The sequence below is a fragment of the Pleurodeles waltl genome, chromosome 4_1 (genome assembly GCF_031143425.1).
Source record: "Pleurodeles waltl isolate 20211129_DDA chromosome 4_1, aPleWal1.hap1.20221129, whole genome shotgun sequence".
Lineage (NCBI taxonomy): Eukaryota > Metazoa > Chordata > Amphibia > Caudata > Salamandridae > Pleurodeles > Pleurodeles waltl.
Window position 1 is genome coordinate 398,650,499 of NC_090442.1, and position 14,777 is coordinate 398,665,275.

Genomic DNA, 14,777 nt, shown 5'->3' on the forward strand with positions numbered 1-14,777 from the left:
GGCGCTGTCTTCATGTCTGCTGAGTGCCTGAGCATACTATGTGCTTTTCCCTAGAAATATTTGTCCTCCTTGTCACCAAACACAACCAACTAGTTTCTCATTCTCCTAGGACCCGTTCTCCTCCATGTTGGCACTGCACGCCCTCCACTTTGCTCCTAACACTTCACCAATAACCTCCTTCTTTCTCCCCAACTAAGGAGGTTACTCTCTGTGAACCTCAACAAAAGCAATATTCTCCACTCTTAAACTAGCCCCCCATTCCATCTTGGCCCTGCCCCTGGATAAACCCTCTTATAAGAGCACAAACAAAGCAACACTAATGAGGTCAGCCATTTACTCCTACTGGGATCTGTACACATTTATTTTTACCCATATCATTCAAACCACATGAAAGACTTAATTATTTGGAATCACAGAATCAAGCAATCCACGACGTGGTCTGAAAAACCTGTTTAATATGCAAATACATTTTAAGGTAGCGCCTTGTCACCAAAATCGCATGGTTCTAACTTACCTACTTAATTTAATAATGCTTCCATATATCTATAGCGTCCTCCCCAGCCTGGGAACCCACCAATGAATATGCAAAACATGGAGCAATGTATTACATGTCCTTAATCTTCAGTCTGTAATTGCAAACTTCATGTTGTAAACCTGCTTTTATTTCACCACGTTCTAATATCATCCTTCAGACTCTTTCAGTGTCCAAAAAGGTTCCATCATACATACTCACAAGACACAATATGCTCTCCCTAAATCTTTTACAACATCTACACATTATAAATCTTCAAAGACCCTTCTTGGCTCTTTGGTGACTCGTCCGTATTGTGTTGTTGGAAACTGGGAATCAATAATCAGTGTCCATGTTCTGCTTCAGTGATGTAGGAGCAATGGCAGTTTGGGAGTCTCCATTTGTTCTTTATAAGTCAGTATCTACATTGACATTAGTGTTCGAAGAGTGTTGAGCCACACGTTTGAAGCGTGAGGAATCTCGTGTGATGGATTTTCCTGTATGTTAGGCAGTCACCATATACCCTTTTCTGGTTACAACATGAAATGGCTTGACATCAAAAGGAGCATCAGATTTACGCCTTTGTGGCTGACGAATGAGCACTCGATCTCCTTGTGTGAATGTTCTTTGCATGTCGTCCTTTGTTGGCACATGCCTTCATTTTCTGTTTACAACTCAAGTCTGTTGTATGTGTCTTTGTATCAGTTCTGCATCTGGTGTTGCTCCACTGAGGTAACTTGTTCGTCATTGCTCTACCAAACATCATCATGGATTTCACCTGTGGTCAAGTGAGAAGTTGAACGCTTTACAGGTAAAATAGAATTCAAGACAGGCTTGAGGTTGAGCTTCTCTAATGCAGCACGCCAACAAGGCTGTTAGTCTATGGCCAAAGCGGTGTGCTCTTCTGAAGCTTCACACTAAGCAGATTGAGGAACTTTCTGAATACTCTGCTGTTAAAAGGTAGGCCAATGTCATTTTTCAGAATCGTAGCATGGGAGAGGATGTAGTGCAGCGGTCGGAGCTACCGCCTCAGGAGCTGGAGATCCGGGTTCGAGCCTTGGTGTCTGCCCAAACTCCTGTGATTCTGGGCAAATCAGTTAATCTCCCCTTGCCCATTGACGGTGCCTTGAGACCCTAAAGGGTGATAGGCTGCGCTATATAAATCTACATTTCATTTCACTTTTCATTTCAATGCCTCATGTTGCAAAGATGCCATCTAATCTCTCAGTGACTCTGTGCTGAGTGATAGACGAGAGATCTTCCATTAATGGGAAGCAAGTGTATTCATCCACAATCACCATCAGGTGATGTCCATTGGCAAGGAGACCTCAAAGGTCAACAACAATGCTTTGGCAACTCTGACATATTCAAATGGTAGTTACATAGATGACAGGTCTTCAATTCTTTTTTTAACCTGTACTTCGAGATGAGAAAAGCAGACTATCTCGAAGAGCTAGTTTAGTGGAAACGATTCCACAATGCCCTTCACCGGCCACTTCAATCATTTGTTGTCGCAGACTATCCGGAATGATAATTCTTGAACCACTCAAGATAATTCCTTCTTGTGTCACAGACAGTTCATCTTAAGCATTTTTGCATTTCTGATACTCGCTATCACTGGTAAGAGTTTGAGCATGTCAATTCCATGACTGATGTGTAATATTGTCTTTTAATTTTAACATGTCACTATCTTGACTCATGCAGTAACAATTTGTTCCATCGAGGGGACAGCTGGCGTGTTTGACTTCACAATTAAGTTTATGTAGGCTTCAGCAGTTTTAGATGTGGTACCTTGATATTGTATAGGGACTCTTGAGAAGTAGTCGGCAGGGTTTTGATCTTTCCCTGGACGATGCACAATTGTGTAGTTGTACTCTTGCAATTGTTTTTTTTATTTAGGACTTCTTTTACACCATCACCAGCAAGATTCATGAGGTATTTGATAATATTTTTGTTATCTGTCTCTGCCAGCAAATCAATACAATCATCAAATGTCTCTAACCAAAGAGTCTATCTATCACCAATATTTTGCTTTTTGGGAGTATCGAAGGGTGGTAGTGGTTTCAGGAAAATTGCAGTTTTGTAACTAACTGTTTATGGGATTGGCTGACACTGGGATTGGAGCTCTCGGACTCCATCTTATGGACTTGGTGATGGTTTATGCACAGCATCTCTGAGGCTTTGCGATGTGCTGGCCTCTGGATTGTCTGGAACTGTGACCTCTTTCTTGGTCTCCATTGGAGCCCTTCACTGTCTGGAGACTTCTGGAGTTGTGTTGGGCCACCTCCCAGCAGCTTTGCTGGTGTGCCGCTTCAATTATGAGACAGCGCTGTAAATACAACCCCAGTGCTTCCTCTTGGGTCTCCTCGCCCGCCACTGAAGTCGTAAAACTCTTCTTTTTGAGGCTCAGGTAAGTGTTACCACAATATGCTTTTTAACCGTTCTGTCAGCTAGCATTGCTTCTGTATTTTTTGTGCCCAACTTTGCGTTATCACGCCATGCACTGTGTAGCTTTATATTGCGTAGTAGCACTGTACCTTTCTGTATGGCGTTGATTGTAATTTCTTGACCAATGATACGTGTTCTTCTTAGTTAAGCTTTCTTTACCATCAAATGCTTCACAGTGGCTGGGTTGCAATTTGACTGCACAGACGTCAACTGTCGATTCAGCACTTCGACGAAGGTACAGTGGCACACACAAGCAGATTGCTTGGAATACGGCAAACTCTCTGGGAGAGCAGTGTTGATCTTTGGTTTATTTATAACTCATCTCATCGCCAGTTGTAGCATCCTCCCCAGCTTGGGTACCCAACAATGAATACGCTGCAAACTGAGTTATTCATTACATGTCTTTATTCTTCAGCATGTAACATAAACTCCACAGTTTAAACCTGCATGCACTTCACCACGTTCCAACGCTTATGTCATCATCCTACGTAGTCTTTCAGGATCCAAAAAGATTCCATCATATACACTCACAAGACATTACAACATCTAAGCCAAAATTAGCAGCTTCCTAATGTGACATTGTCTAAGTAAGAGCGGTTAATCAACATCTGTCAGATAACCAAGATTTTCTGCTGGACTGATAAGCTTTTCCACTCAGACTGCAACCACTTGTACTCTTCTACCTCCATTCACTCACAGAGCACCACCTCTGTTGAAGTTTAACTACAAAGTCATGAATTGGCTTATTGATCACTTCCCTTCCAGCAGCTGGAAATAGCGCCTTTTGCAGCATAGCCGATACACTGCTCCATATGAGTTCATGCTACTCTTGGGTTACTTCATTTTAGGTCCATGTTCAAACTACTGCTTTCATAACCAAAACCTCTTCACTGTAGTGTGAATGGCATATCCCCCAGATGGAGAGGAAGCTGGAGCGTCTTGGCTGCACATGTTGTCAAAAGCATGAGGCTGCTCACCACAGTGCCCTTATTGTCAACCTGCTTCAGTAATAGACGTCACTACAAGTCTGGCATCACTAGTCATCTGTTGAGAAATTATGATAGTTGACAAATTGTCTTTTGTCTTGTTACAAGCTGTACTGACAAGATCTCATTAATTGTAATAAGAAACATTTCACATGCTTTCAGGGGAAATTAAACTTGGATTTTTTTGTTCTATTACCAGAAAATTCTGAAACTGTAATGAACGTCCAACATGTTAGCAGTATATTTCACAACAATCACAAGGTATTTTCAATGACTTAAGTGTACACCTTCTTACCTTCTTATAGGCACTGTGAAGTTCATTGTGATGCCACATAGAATAAAGGACACATGATGCTGCTTTTCCAGCTTTTGTTGATGGATTTCTGCTATAACAAAAATAACCATTCTTAATAACTATTAAGACATTAACTTTGTATAGGGTAAATACATTACTTTCCCACTGAAGTAAAAAAGAGCAGACTTACGAATTACCTCTGTGCTAAGGCATCAATTCTTGGATGCAAGTATGCATGAACAATGTTGCACAGCTAAACGTAGCCCTGAGACTTGAGTGTAACCAAAAAACATGCATTTACTGGTGTTTAGGTGCCTGGAGATCTGTGTGCTATACGCACATGACGTTTTTAATAACGTCTGACACATTCTCGCCAATTAGTGCACTAGGCATAAGTTCATTTAAAATGCTGTTTTACAGTCACAGGCTAAATGGGGCCGTATGTACATGGTGGCCCTCCTCTGCAGTGAAAAGATCTGCCTGCTTCATGCTTGCCCTCGTCTGTGACAGGACTGTTGATCTGAGAGCAAGGGAAAAGCTCTGTGGACAGACAGCTAGGAGAGCAGCAGGGAGACAAGTGGAGGAATGAGATCTGCCTACGAGCAGTGCTGATAAAGTCCTGGGCTGTCATACTGCCAACTCCTGACTGAACAAGACAAATGGTGTTTCGTGGCCTGGATGTCCAGAGACAAAAACATACAGGCTATGTGGGATGACAAAAGCCAATACACACATTGCACTAAAAGGCTAAATCCAAGTAGCAGAGATGCAGAGAAAAGGTTTTAGCCACCAAGACTCAAAATCCACCAAGGTTAGCAGGGTAAAGGAACATACTGAGCTGAATATGTTTTTTAATCTCGTTTGTTAACGTGTATGTGGTTGACAGTGGGGCACCAATTCACCTGGGTCTCATCTACAACTATTCCATCAACATCTCAAAGAATCAGAGGCTGTTGCTTATCTATTGGGATCCCTGAAGAATGTAAACAGAACAGCTTGAAATGTTTCAGTGGGGTCCATGGATCCCAAAGATTTGGCTGTGGTCAGATCAGTGTAGTCGGCAAGAGGAATTTTGATTTTCACACCACAGCTATCCCGTGCTTGGCATACTATGATCGAGTAGATTACTTCCGGGTCACTGTCATCTACTGATGGGTGGGGGTTGACACTGACAGTCAAACCTTTTTTAGTTTGTCATTTTTGAGGTTAACATTCACTTCCCAAGAGCGACCTGCAGGCTTTGCTCCAGGTTCGGTATGCCCTGGGTTTTCCTCAGCTTCCCCTAATTGAAATGGGCCGCTTTTATGTTACTTTGATCTACTCTGCTAAAGCAGTGGTTCCTCTAGGAAAACATTTTGACAGTATCTGCTCTGCTACAGGTTCTCCTGCTTGCTGTCAGTTGGCTGGATGTTAACAGTAATTTTATTGCAGTACAAAAACACATATTCCAAGACAACAAACACATACCATTCGCCCATTCACAACATTTCACTGGAAAATAGACTGTTACTCTCTACAGACTAAATTTGTGTGAACTTTGCCTATAACGGAAAGAGAGAGCTGATCATTTTTCCACAAAGATGATTTCAAGTAAATATTTAATTTAATATTTTAATATTTAATTTAAGAAAGTAATACAAAACTGGTCAATGCTGTATGTGAGGACCAGTTGTGGTTTCTACTAATTTGGGACAATCATACAAAGTGATTTAGTATCCACATGATAAAAATGCAAGAGCAGAGAACTGTTGTCTATTTAGACACAGTAGTGTGTGCTTGGAGCAGTTACTTTTAGATTCTCCCATCCCAGCAGATTGTGATCTGGGTGTACAATAATGCCTAAACTTACATGAAAGTGTTTTACTTTATCAACAGTCTCAAACAATCATGAAGTCTTAAACCAAAATACGTGATGGTTGGCAGCAGAATTGGCAATGCTAAAAAGTGTGGTTGATTTGTTTTGAGCATGGCAATAAGGTTAACAGTTGAAAATGGAACAAACAATATTTCAGGGAACAATAACTGGTCACACCCATAGGTCTGTCTCCCTGTCAAGAGTTCCATTTGGTCACAAGCATGGCAGTAGGAAATCAGGGGACTTGGCTAACATAGAATCTGTCATAAGATATCCAAGCTGGAGCAATTGCGTTAAAGCATGTGCAAAAATATACATTCCTCAACAATTATTGTTAGACCTGACAGCATTAGAATGGTCATCCCCCAACTTTATGCCTGCCTCCCTCCACTTTTCTGACACAGTTTTTGCTGGTTTTAGGACTCTGCACACTTTGCCACTGCTGACCAGTGCTTAAGTGTATATGCTCTCTCCCTTAAACAAGGTAACATTGGCTCATAGGTAATTTACTTGTAAGTCCCTAGTAAAGTGCACTGCCTGTGCCCAGGACCTGTAAATTAAATGCTGCTAGTGGGCATGCAGCACTGACTGTGCCACCCACATAAGTTGCCCCTTAACCATGTCTCAGGCCTGCCATTGCAAGGCCTGTGTGTGCAGTTTAACTGCCACTTCGACTTGGCATTTAAAAGTACTTGCCAAGCCTTAAACTCCCCCTTTTCTACATATGAGTCACCACTGAGGTAGGCCCTTGGTAATCCATAGGGCAGGGTGCTATGTAGGTAAAAGGCAGGACATGTACACTTGTCCTGGTAGTGAAAAACTCCTAAATTGGTTTCCCACTACTGTAAGGCCTGCTTCTTTCTTAGACTATCATTAGGTCTGCCCTCATATACTTTTTGAGTGGTAGATTCTGATCTGCAAGTGGTAACCAGGTCATATTTAGTATAGCCAGAATGGTAATAGAAAATCCTACGTATTGGTGAGGTGGATTTCAATTTTATATTACTATATTAGAAATGCCACTTTTAGAAAGTGAGCATTTCTCTGCACTTAAAAAACATCTATGCCTTACAACCTATCTACAATAAACATCTGGGCTGGGCGACAGCTCTCTTGTGCATTTCACCCAGACAACCACAAACATAGGACACTCAGTCACACCTGCACTCATCTGCATATTGAATGGGTCTTCCTGGTCTGGAAGGGTGGAGGGCCTGATACTTACATTTCAAAGGCTAGTGGCCTGCCCTCGCACAATGTACTGCCAAACCCCCTACTGGGACCCTGGCAGACAGGACTGCACTGAAAGGGGAACTTGTGCACTTCAAAACCACTCTTTGAAGTCTCCCCCACTTCAAAGGCATTTTGGGGTATATAAACTGGGGCTCTGACCCTACCAACAACTCAGACACTTCTGGACCTACACCTGCATCATGTCAAGAGGAACTGCATGACTACCCAGAAGGGCACATCTAGACTGCTTTGCTGAGAAGGACTGCTGCCCTGCTGGCCTCTGTCTTAGCTGGAAGGACTCTGCTTTCCCCCCCAACAATGCTCTCCAAGGTCTTATATTGAGCTTGCCTCTATTTTCTTAAGTCTCATGGCCAAAAAAAGGTAATCTCTTCAGGAAACTCCTTGTGCGTCAAAAATCGACACACCACCTGCCAGAATCGTCACAAAGTCTGCAATGTGACCCAGAAGTAGCCACACAACCGACTGGAACGACGCAGCCCGACTTCCCAACTGGAAATTTTACACTGCACCTGCCTTGCAACGGAATATTCAACGCATCTTCTACTGGTTCGAAGCAGCGCCCAAGTCTACTTCCAGCACGTCAAGGATTTTAACTACATCATTCATGGGCATCAAAAGATCACTGCATCGCAGGGAGGAACCAAGACTGCGTGCTGAAAAACGACGCAAACCCCTTGCAGTGTGGAAAGACACGAAGCATCGTCTGTGCCGCGTCAGAAAATCCGACGCAACACCCTATTTTTCCACACATCTCCTCCTCTGAGGTCTCCGTGCATGACATTTTTGACGCATACCAGATACTGTGTGTAACAAAGAGACAACTGATTGTTTTTAAGGATTAAGACTCTTTTTAACATATTAAAAGTGATCTTTCAATTTATGCTTATTGGATCTTTGTCGTTCTGAACTTGTTTTATTCAGATAAATATTATCTATTTTTCTAAACCTGTGTGGTGTGTTTTTGTGGAGTTTTCACTGTGTTACTGTATGATTTATTGCACAAATACTTTACACATTGCCTTTTAAGTTAAGCCTGACTGCTCAGTGTCAAGCTACCACAAGGTGGGCACAGGTCAATTTGGATTGTGTGTGACTTACCCTGACTAGGATTGTGGTCCCTATTTGGACAAGGGTCTATACCTCTTCCAACTAGAGACCCGATGTATAACAATTATCAAACAGGGCCACAAATCATATTGCTGTATTTGTCACAAAAGTAAGGATGGTTTGGTGAAACATTTTTTTCTGTTGCATAAGGTGTTTCTGCAGTCGCACCCACGTCAATTGTAACCACAATTATCCAGCTTAGGTATCCTTCACCGACTTATGTTCCTAAATCGCATGCTGGAAGTATTGTTGGTCATTGTTCCCAGCCCGATGATGGAAAATAATTCAGGCGTTTGAACAATGAAAGATCCAACGCTGGAGAAAAATGTTATGTACCTGTAATTACATCGCTCTTCTGCTGGCATCTACCATAGTCTAGTACATAGTTGATTACGTTTTTATCATCCCAAAAGAAAATCCTCATGAAGTTATATTCAAACATTGCCATATGCCAAGAGTACACATCACACACCATCTCTGGCGCTATCAATCTCTATCACACACACAAGCCTCCAGGTCATATAGCTGGTTACCATTTTTAAATGCAAAAAGAACAGATGGTGGACGGAATGTGCAACAAATCAAACATTCACCCTCAGTCACAGATCTGGGTTTAGTCCATCAGGCTTTTTGCTCGCCATGCCATTCCAGTTTGGACACAGCCATATGAAAATCAGTCTTGATCCTGCTCCCCATAGGAACAGTTCAGCCTGAAATGCAAGGCCAGGTCCTCCCTGGACCAGAAACAAGCATCAGCACTTGAAACGTGTGTCACGGACTTAAGGTGTCTGTTAATTGTCATTGTTTTTATTGCTTTGTTAATTCAAAATGTTAAAAACTAAAGAAAAAATATTTTAGCCTAAGAATTCAAATACCAGTTTTTTGAACAAGTGTAGATTAAATTATATATTAGGTAGTAAGAAGAACATTACTAAAAATGAATTACTGTCCGTATCATTTCCATTAGTCTACTCCCCCCTAATGACATCACTTTACCTACCTATCGCTGATGCTTATGTTGAAGATCTTCCTTAGGCCTCCGCTGTCGAGAAGAGTTCGAGCATTCTGTGAGCTGTTTTGGATCAAGCTGTTAATTGTGTAACAGACTGAAGCTGTTGTGTCATTGGCAATGTTGGCTTCTGGAGATGATTCGGGTAGTAAAGTGACCAAATCAGGTAGTATGTTTTTGGCTGAAAAAAAAATTTAAAAATCGTTTTATATTGAGGTTTTTTTGTTCACGTGTACAGCTTTCAGAATACCTAGTCCCTGATTTAATCAACGGGTCAGACGTTGCTATTTTCCTAGTATGAGCCCAATATGAGATAAATACATGAAGTGACATTTAGAAATGTTTTATAGAAGTGTTGTGAAGTGTTAGAAGTGTTGTGCCCCAATCAAAGCACAATCTGATAGACAAATTGCTTAAAAACTTGCAGCATTGGATTCTAGCACAGTTCAAACCACAGCAGCCTCCACCCCAGTCTCTCATCCTTCCATGGTCGATACCATTTATACTAACTTGTACCATTCAGTTGGGTAAAAATAAACATCTGCTATTCAACACCAAATACCCCTATGTGTGAACAAGCACTTTAGAAATGTACATTATTTTAAGAACAAGCAGTGGCATTTCCAGCAGGTTGGCTTATAACAGAGCGCCTCTGCAGTCACTGGTGAGTTTAATCATTTAATAACTCATTATATATGACTTTCAACTATTCTTTTAGTCAAGAATCCATTCCTCTATCTATTGACTCATTCTTGCATTCATGCACCCACCATCCCACAATAAAATAATCACACAAACTCAACAACCATATGAAAGAACAATTAAAAGAATGAAAAAGAAAACATGTCACAGCCTACATGTAGTGGACATATGCTAGCAGCCAAAATAAGTGAAGGATTAAACATAGCAGTGAGTGGCTATCTTGGAATGGTATTTTGCATACTGTATGACTGTTTTAAAGTTGTGACACCGCTGCAACATTTAGCAGCAACATGTGGCCCATCTTGGATTGGTACAATGATGATACCTAATGTACAGTAGCATTCCAAGTTGCCTGCCTGGAAACATCGCAGTATGCAGCCATCTTGGAATTGTACTGTACATAGTTTATCATGGCTGTACCATTCCAAAATAGCATGCCTGGTTTCCATGGGATGTAGAGCTGCACAGGATGCAGTGCACTGCAGATAAAAAAAAGCACCAAGCAAGCGTTCCTGTAGCAATGTTTGCAGAGCTGCTGGACATAAAAATAATAAACAAAGCATTGGAGAAGCTAAAGGGTCTGGTCTTGGCAAGCCTGCAATATTTATTTAGAAATTCCTTTTTTGCAAACATATGCAATAAACGCCATCTTAAGGTGATGCAGATGTTTTTTTTTTTTTTAAGGGTAAAAAATGAACCATCACAAAATAAACAAATGTAAATATGTAAATGATGTCAGAGATTGGCCTATCAACTATGGCATCAACATGAACTACTTATTAGGTAAATGGGCAAAGTGCAAAATGCTAACAGGGACGACAGCCAATGGCTGAAGAAAGCTGAACCATTCCCCCATGCTGTATACTCTAGTAGGCATAAGCAATTGTTAGACCTGTTAGTCTTATGGTGGTGTTTTCCTAAACATTGTGCCTGCTTGCCTCTAATTTTGCTGAATTCACTTTTGTTTGCCTTAGGACTCTGTGCACTTTACCACTGCTAACCAGTGCTTAGGTGCTTGTGCTCTCGCCCAAACACGTTTTGATTGCCATAGACCTAATTGGCATATTTAATTTACTTTTATGTCCCGAGTAGAGTGGAATGCCATAAACCCAGGGACTGTAAATGAACTGTTACTAGGGGGCCTGCAGCACCTTTTGTGCCACCCACTCAAACAGCATTTCAAAACATGTCCCAGGCCTGCCATTGCAGCCTGAATGCAGTTTTGCAGTGCCATGTTGACTTGGAATTTGCAACCCCTTGCCAAACCTTAACCACTCCTTTTATTACACGTAGTTTGCTCCTCAGTTAGGCCCCAAGGCAGGCCATAGGGCAGGATGCTGTGTAAATAAAAGGCAGGACATACACTTTTAAGTTTTACATGTCCTGGTAGTGAAAAACTCTCATATTGTGTACTTCTCAAATGTTATACTGTGAGGCCTGCCCCACTCATAGGATAACAATGGGGATTCCTTATTACAAATAGCAAAGTCGAATTTATCATTACAATTTTGAAAATACTCTTGGCCCTGTGTACCTGCAGCCTGTCTCCAAACCATGTCTAGGTGGGTGACAGCTGGGATTTGTTTATTCCTGCTATACAGTCACACAAAGGGAACTTAGGTGTGACTTGATGGGCCATCCTTGGAAGGATGGGAGGGAGGAGCTGGACACAGCCTATCACCTGAATACCTTACCTGGGTGAGAAGGACTGGCCCCACATCACTTAACCCCAGAACCCAGAGTTACTCCAAGTGCCAGCTGACTGGATTCCTGTTTTCTGAACTCTCAGGAGCATCAAAGACTTTCAACCCACCTACATCTTTAGCTGGACTCGGACCATCTGTGAGTCTGTCTTGCCAAGTGGTGCCACCCCAGTCCTGGCCCCCTTGGAAGTTGCCTAATGTGTTTACTGCAGCTGAAATGACACATCGCTGTTGCTGAATCGATCAGAACCAGCACATCGTCCCTGTAGAACAGAACCTATGCATCGGCCCTCTTGCATGCATTGGAGTCGACGCATAGCTTCTCCAGCGAGGATGACCTTGGCACATTGCCTCGGAACTACAGCATCTCGGACCCGAGGAATCTCAACGTATCTTCGTGACTACATGGGAAGAATTGACATATCGCAGCCACTGCAGGTACAACACCAACACAGCGCTTCAGCCTGCTCCCTGCATGTTTGACATCAACACAACCAGGATTAAGGCAGCGGGCCTCACTGGGTCCCTGTAGCTGGCTCACACTCCATGGCGGTTAGCCTGAACTTTTGACTTTTTCCCAGTCTGGTGCAACCAGGAAGCCCCGGTTAGTGCGTTTTTCTTCAAAGTGCTTTTCTACAGTTTATTCTTTAAACATTTATAATTCAAATTCTAATTTTTAGATGTTTGTCATTTTGGTCTGTTTTTTTTATTAAATTAGGTTCTATTTTTCTAATAAGGTTTGGTGTCCTTTTGTGTGGCGTTTTTACTGTTTTACTGTTTGAAATATTGCACAAATAGTTTACACGTTGACTCTTAAGGTGAGCCTGACTGCTCTGTGCCAAGCTATGAGGGGGTGAGCACAGGTTAATTTACAGTGTGTTTTTGACATACCCTGACTACCCTTGTGGATTGTGGCTCCTGCTTGGGTAGGGTGTATACCCCTGCGACCCAGGAACCTAGTTTCTAACAGCAATTGTAAATGATACTCAGGGGTTCATTCAGAGTTTGGTGGGCGGTGCAGGCCGCCCGCAACACTCAGCCCGCCACCTGACAGCTGGTGCTGCCAGGACACCGCCAGCCTTATTCTAAGTTCACTGCAGGGCCGGCGGGCGGAAACATTGTTTCTGCTTGCCGGCCCTGCCGTGAAGAGGGCCTTATCATTAACGCTGGCTCGCCATTGAGCCAGCGCCAATGTGGCGGTGCAGCAGTACCCGTTGCCCATTTCACTGCCCGTAATTCAGGCAGTGAAATGAGCAACGGGGCTGTGCATGGGGGCCCATGCCAAGTGCATGGGCAGTGCAGGGCCCCAGGTACCCCCATTTTGCCAGCTTTTTTACGGCGGTGTAAACTGCCATGGAAAGGCTGGCGGAATTGGACTCGTAATCCGATGTGCTTGCAGCGCTGCCCTGGGGGATTACAACCGCTGGGACCGCCAGGCTGGAGGCTGACTGCAGCCTGGCAGTGTCAGCGGTTTGACCACAGTCAGAATGTGGTGGATCGGACAGCCACTACTGTGGGGGTCCGATAGCCACCCTGAGTCTTTCAGTCTCAAGATCGCCAGACTCGGATTTGCCCCCCTTAGACCTGTGGCAGATAACTGAAAATCCCTGTCATATATATGCAGGTATTTTTATTCAAGTTATTTTGCAAAACAAGAGGCCACAGAGACAATTAAAGCAGTCTCTAGGCCAGACCTAAGAAAGAAAGAAAGAAAGAAAGAAAGAGATGGAAAGGGACCTAAAATGGAGAAAATGGAACAGGAATGGCCAACCAGCCGTGGCACTGAAGCATACTAATTTTCAGACAGATCTGCATGTGATCATATAAAATGGCGTCTCTCACAATAGATGAGTGGGATGACCTGATGCCCCATGCTTTAGGCTGCCATGGGTGGAAGTAGCATGTCAATGAAACTCAAACAGACCAATAGTTGAAGAGGGCAGTCCCAAACCAAAGACCCCCAATGCATGTATACGTATGTACTTTTTATGCATTTAAAAAAAATATCAAGTGCCTTGCAGACTTCTAAAACTGTCAGGTTTAAAAGATAATTTAGTAAATACATAGCTAAATACTTCACAATAAATTGCATTTATGAACAAAATTATTGTTGACAAAATAAAATATACAACTCCCACTTCTTTAACTCCTAGGATTTGTCAGAGGGGTAACCAGTACCACCTCACTGTCTACTATTAGCTGAATCCTTAAAAGGTCCGTGAGAACTGAGAAAATATTGGGGGAATTACTGTTCCCTGGTTATTTCCCAGACTTGATTGCATTCTGCCTAAGAGACTTAGGCTGTCTCCAGAGAAACATTTGCAGATCCTCTGTGCAACCACAAATCTCTGAACATGAATCAGGTCACTAACTCGTGTTATTGTCACCCTTAGGCGATTCAAAGTAACTTATGATGGAGGGCAGGCCCCTCTACACCAATACAATTTTGCATGGTATGTGCATCTGAAGCTGAACTAGACCATTTCTATCCAAACTGACACAGTAATAGCTGCCAAGCTACTTATGTGTGACACCCTCAGTCATTGCTGGCTTCATAGTCAACCATACTTACAGTGAGAATTTTACAACACACACAACAAAAAGTGGAACAGCTACGGACGAGCTGCAGATGTCATTCGTGACTTAGAATGTATGCACTGGGATGAGTGCTGTAACATCAACCATTTTATCAAGCTTGCAAGTTAATGCCAGGGTCTAAAACCTACAATGCCCATAAAAAAAACATACTGATATACTTTAACATTCTGTTACAGACGATGGACTCAGGCAATGGAGTACTTCCCTACGAACGCTCATTCTTCAAATAAAAATATGTTTAAAATGTTAAAACACAAACAGCAGTGTTGGGAAGTAACACTCCGGTATTCGTAATTCAAGTAAAACCTT

The 14,777-nt window shown here is 42.5% G+C and overlaps 1 protein-coding gene across 2 annotated transcripts in view; it reads right to left on the reverse strand.

Annotated features, from left to right (window-relative positions):
* The window catches only part of PKP2 (plakophilin 2), a 468,963-nt gene that overhangs the window by 16,201 nt on the left and 437,985 nt on the right, over positions 1-14,777 (reverse strand). The window contains exons 11-12 of one of the 2 annotated variants that reach the window (XM_069228624.1): positions 9,457-9,646; positions 4,241-4,328 (exon numbers count right to left, since the gene is read on the reverse strand). In XM_069228624.1, the coding sequence (XP_069084725.1) occupies positions 4,241-4,328; positions 9,457-9,646 (278 nt within the window). Of the gene's footprint in view, positions 1-4,240; positions 4,332-9,456; positions 9,647-14,777 lie in introns of both variants that reach the window. The other variant, XM_069228623.1, reaches the window with a different exon arrangement.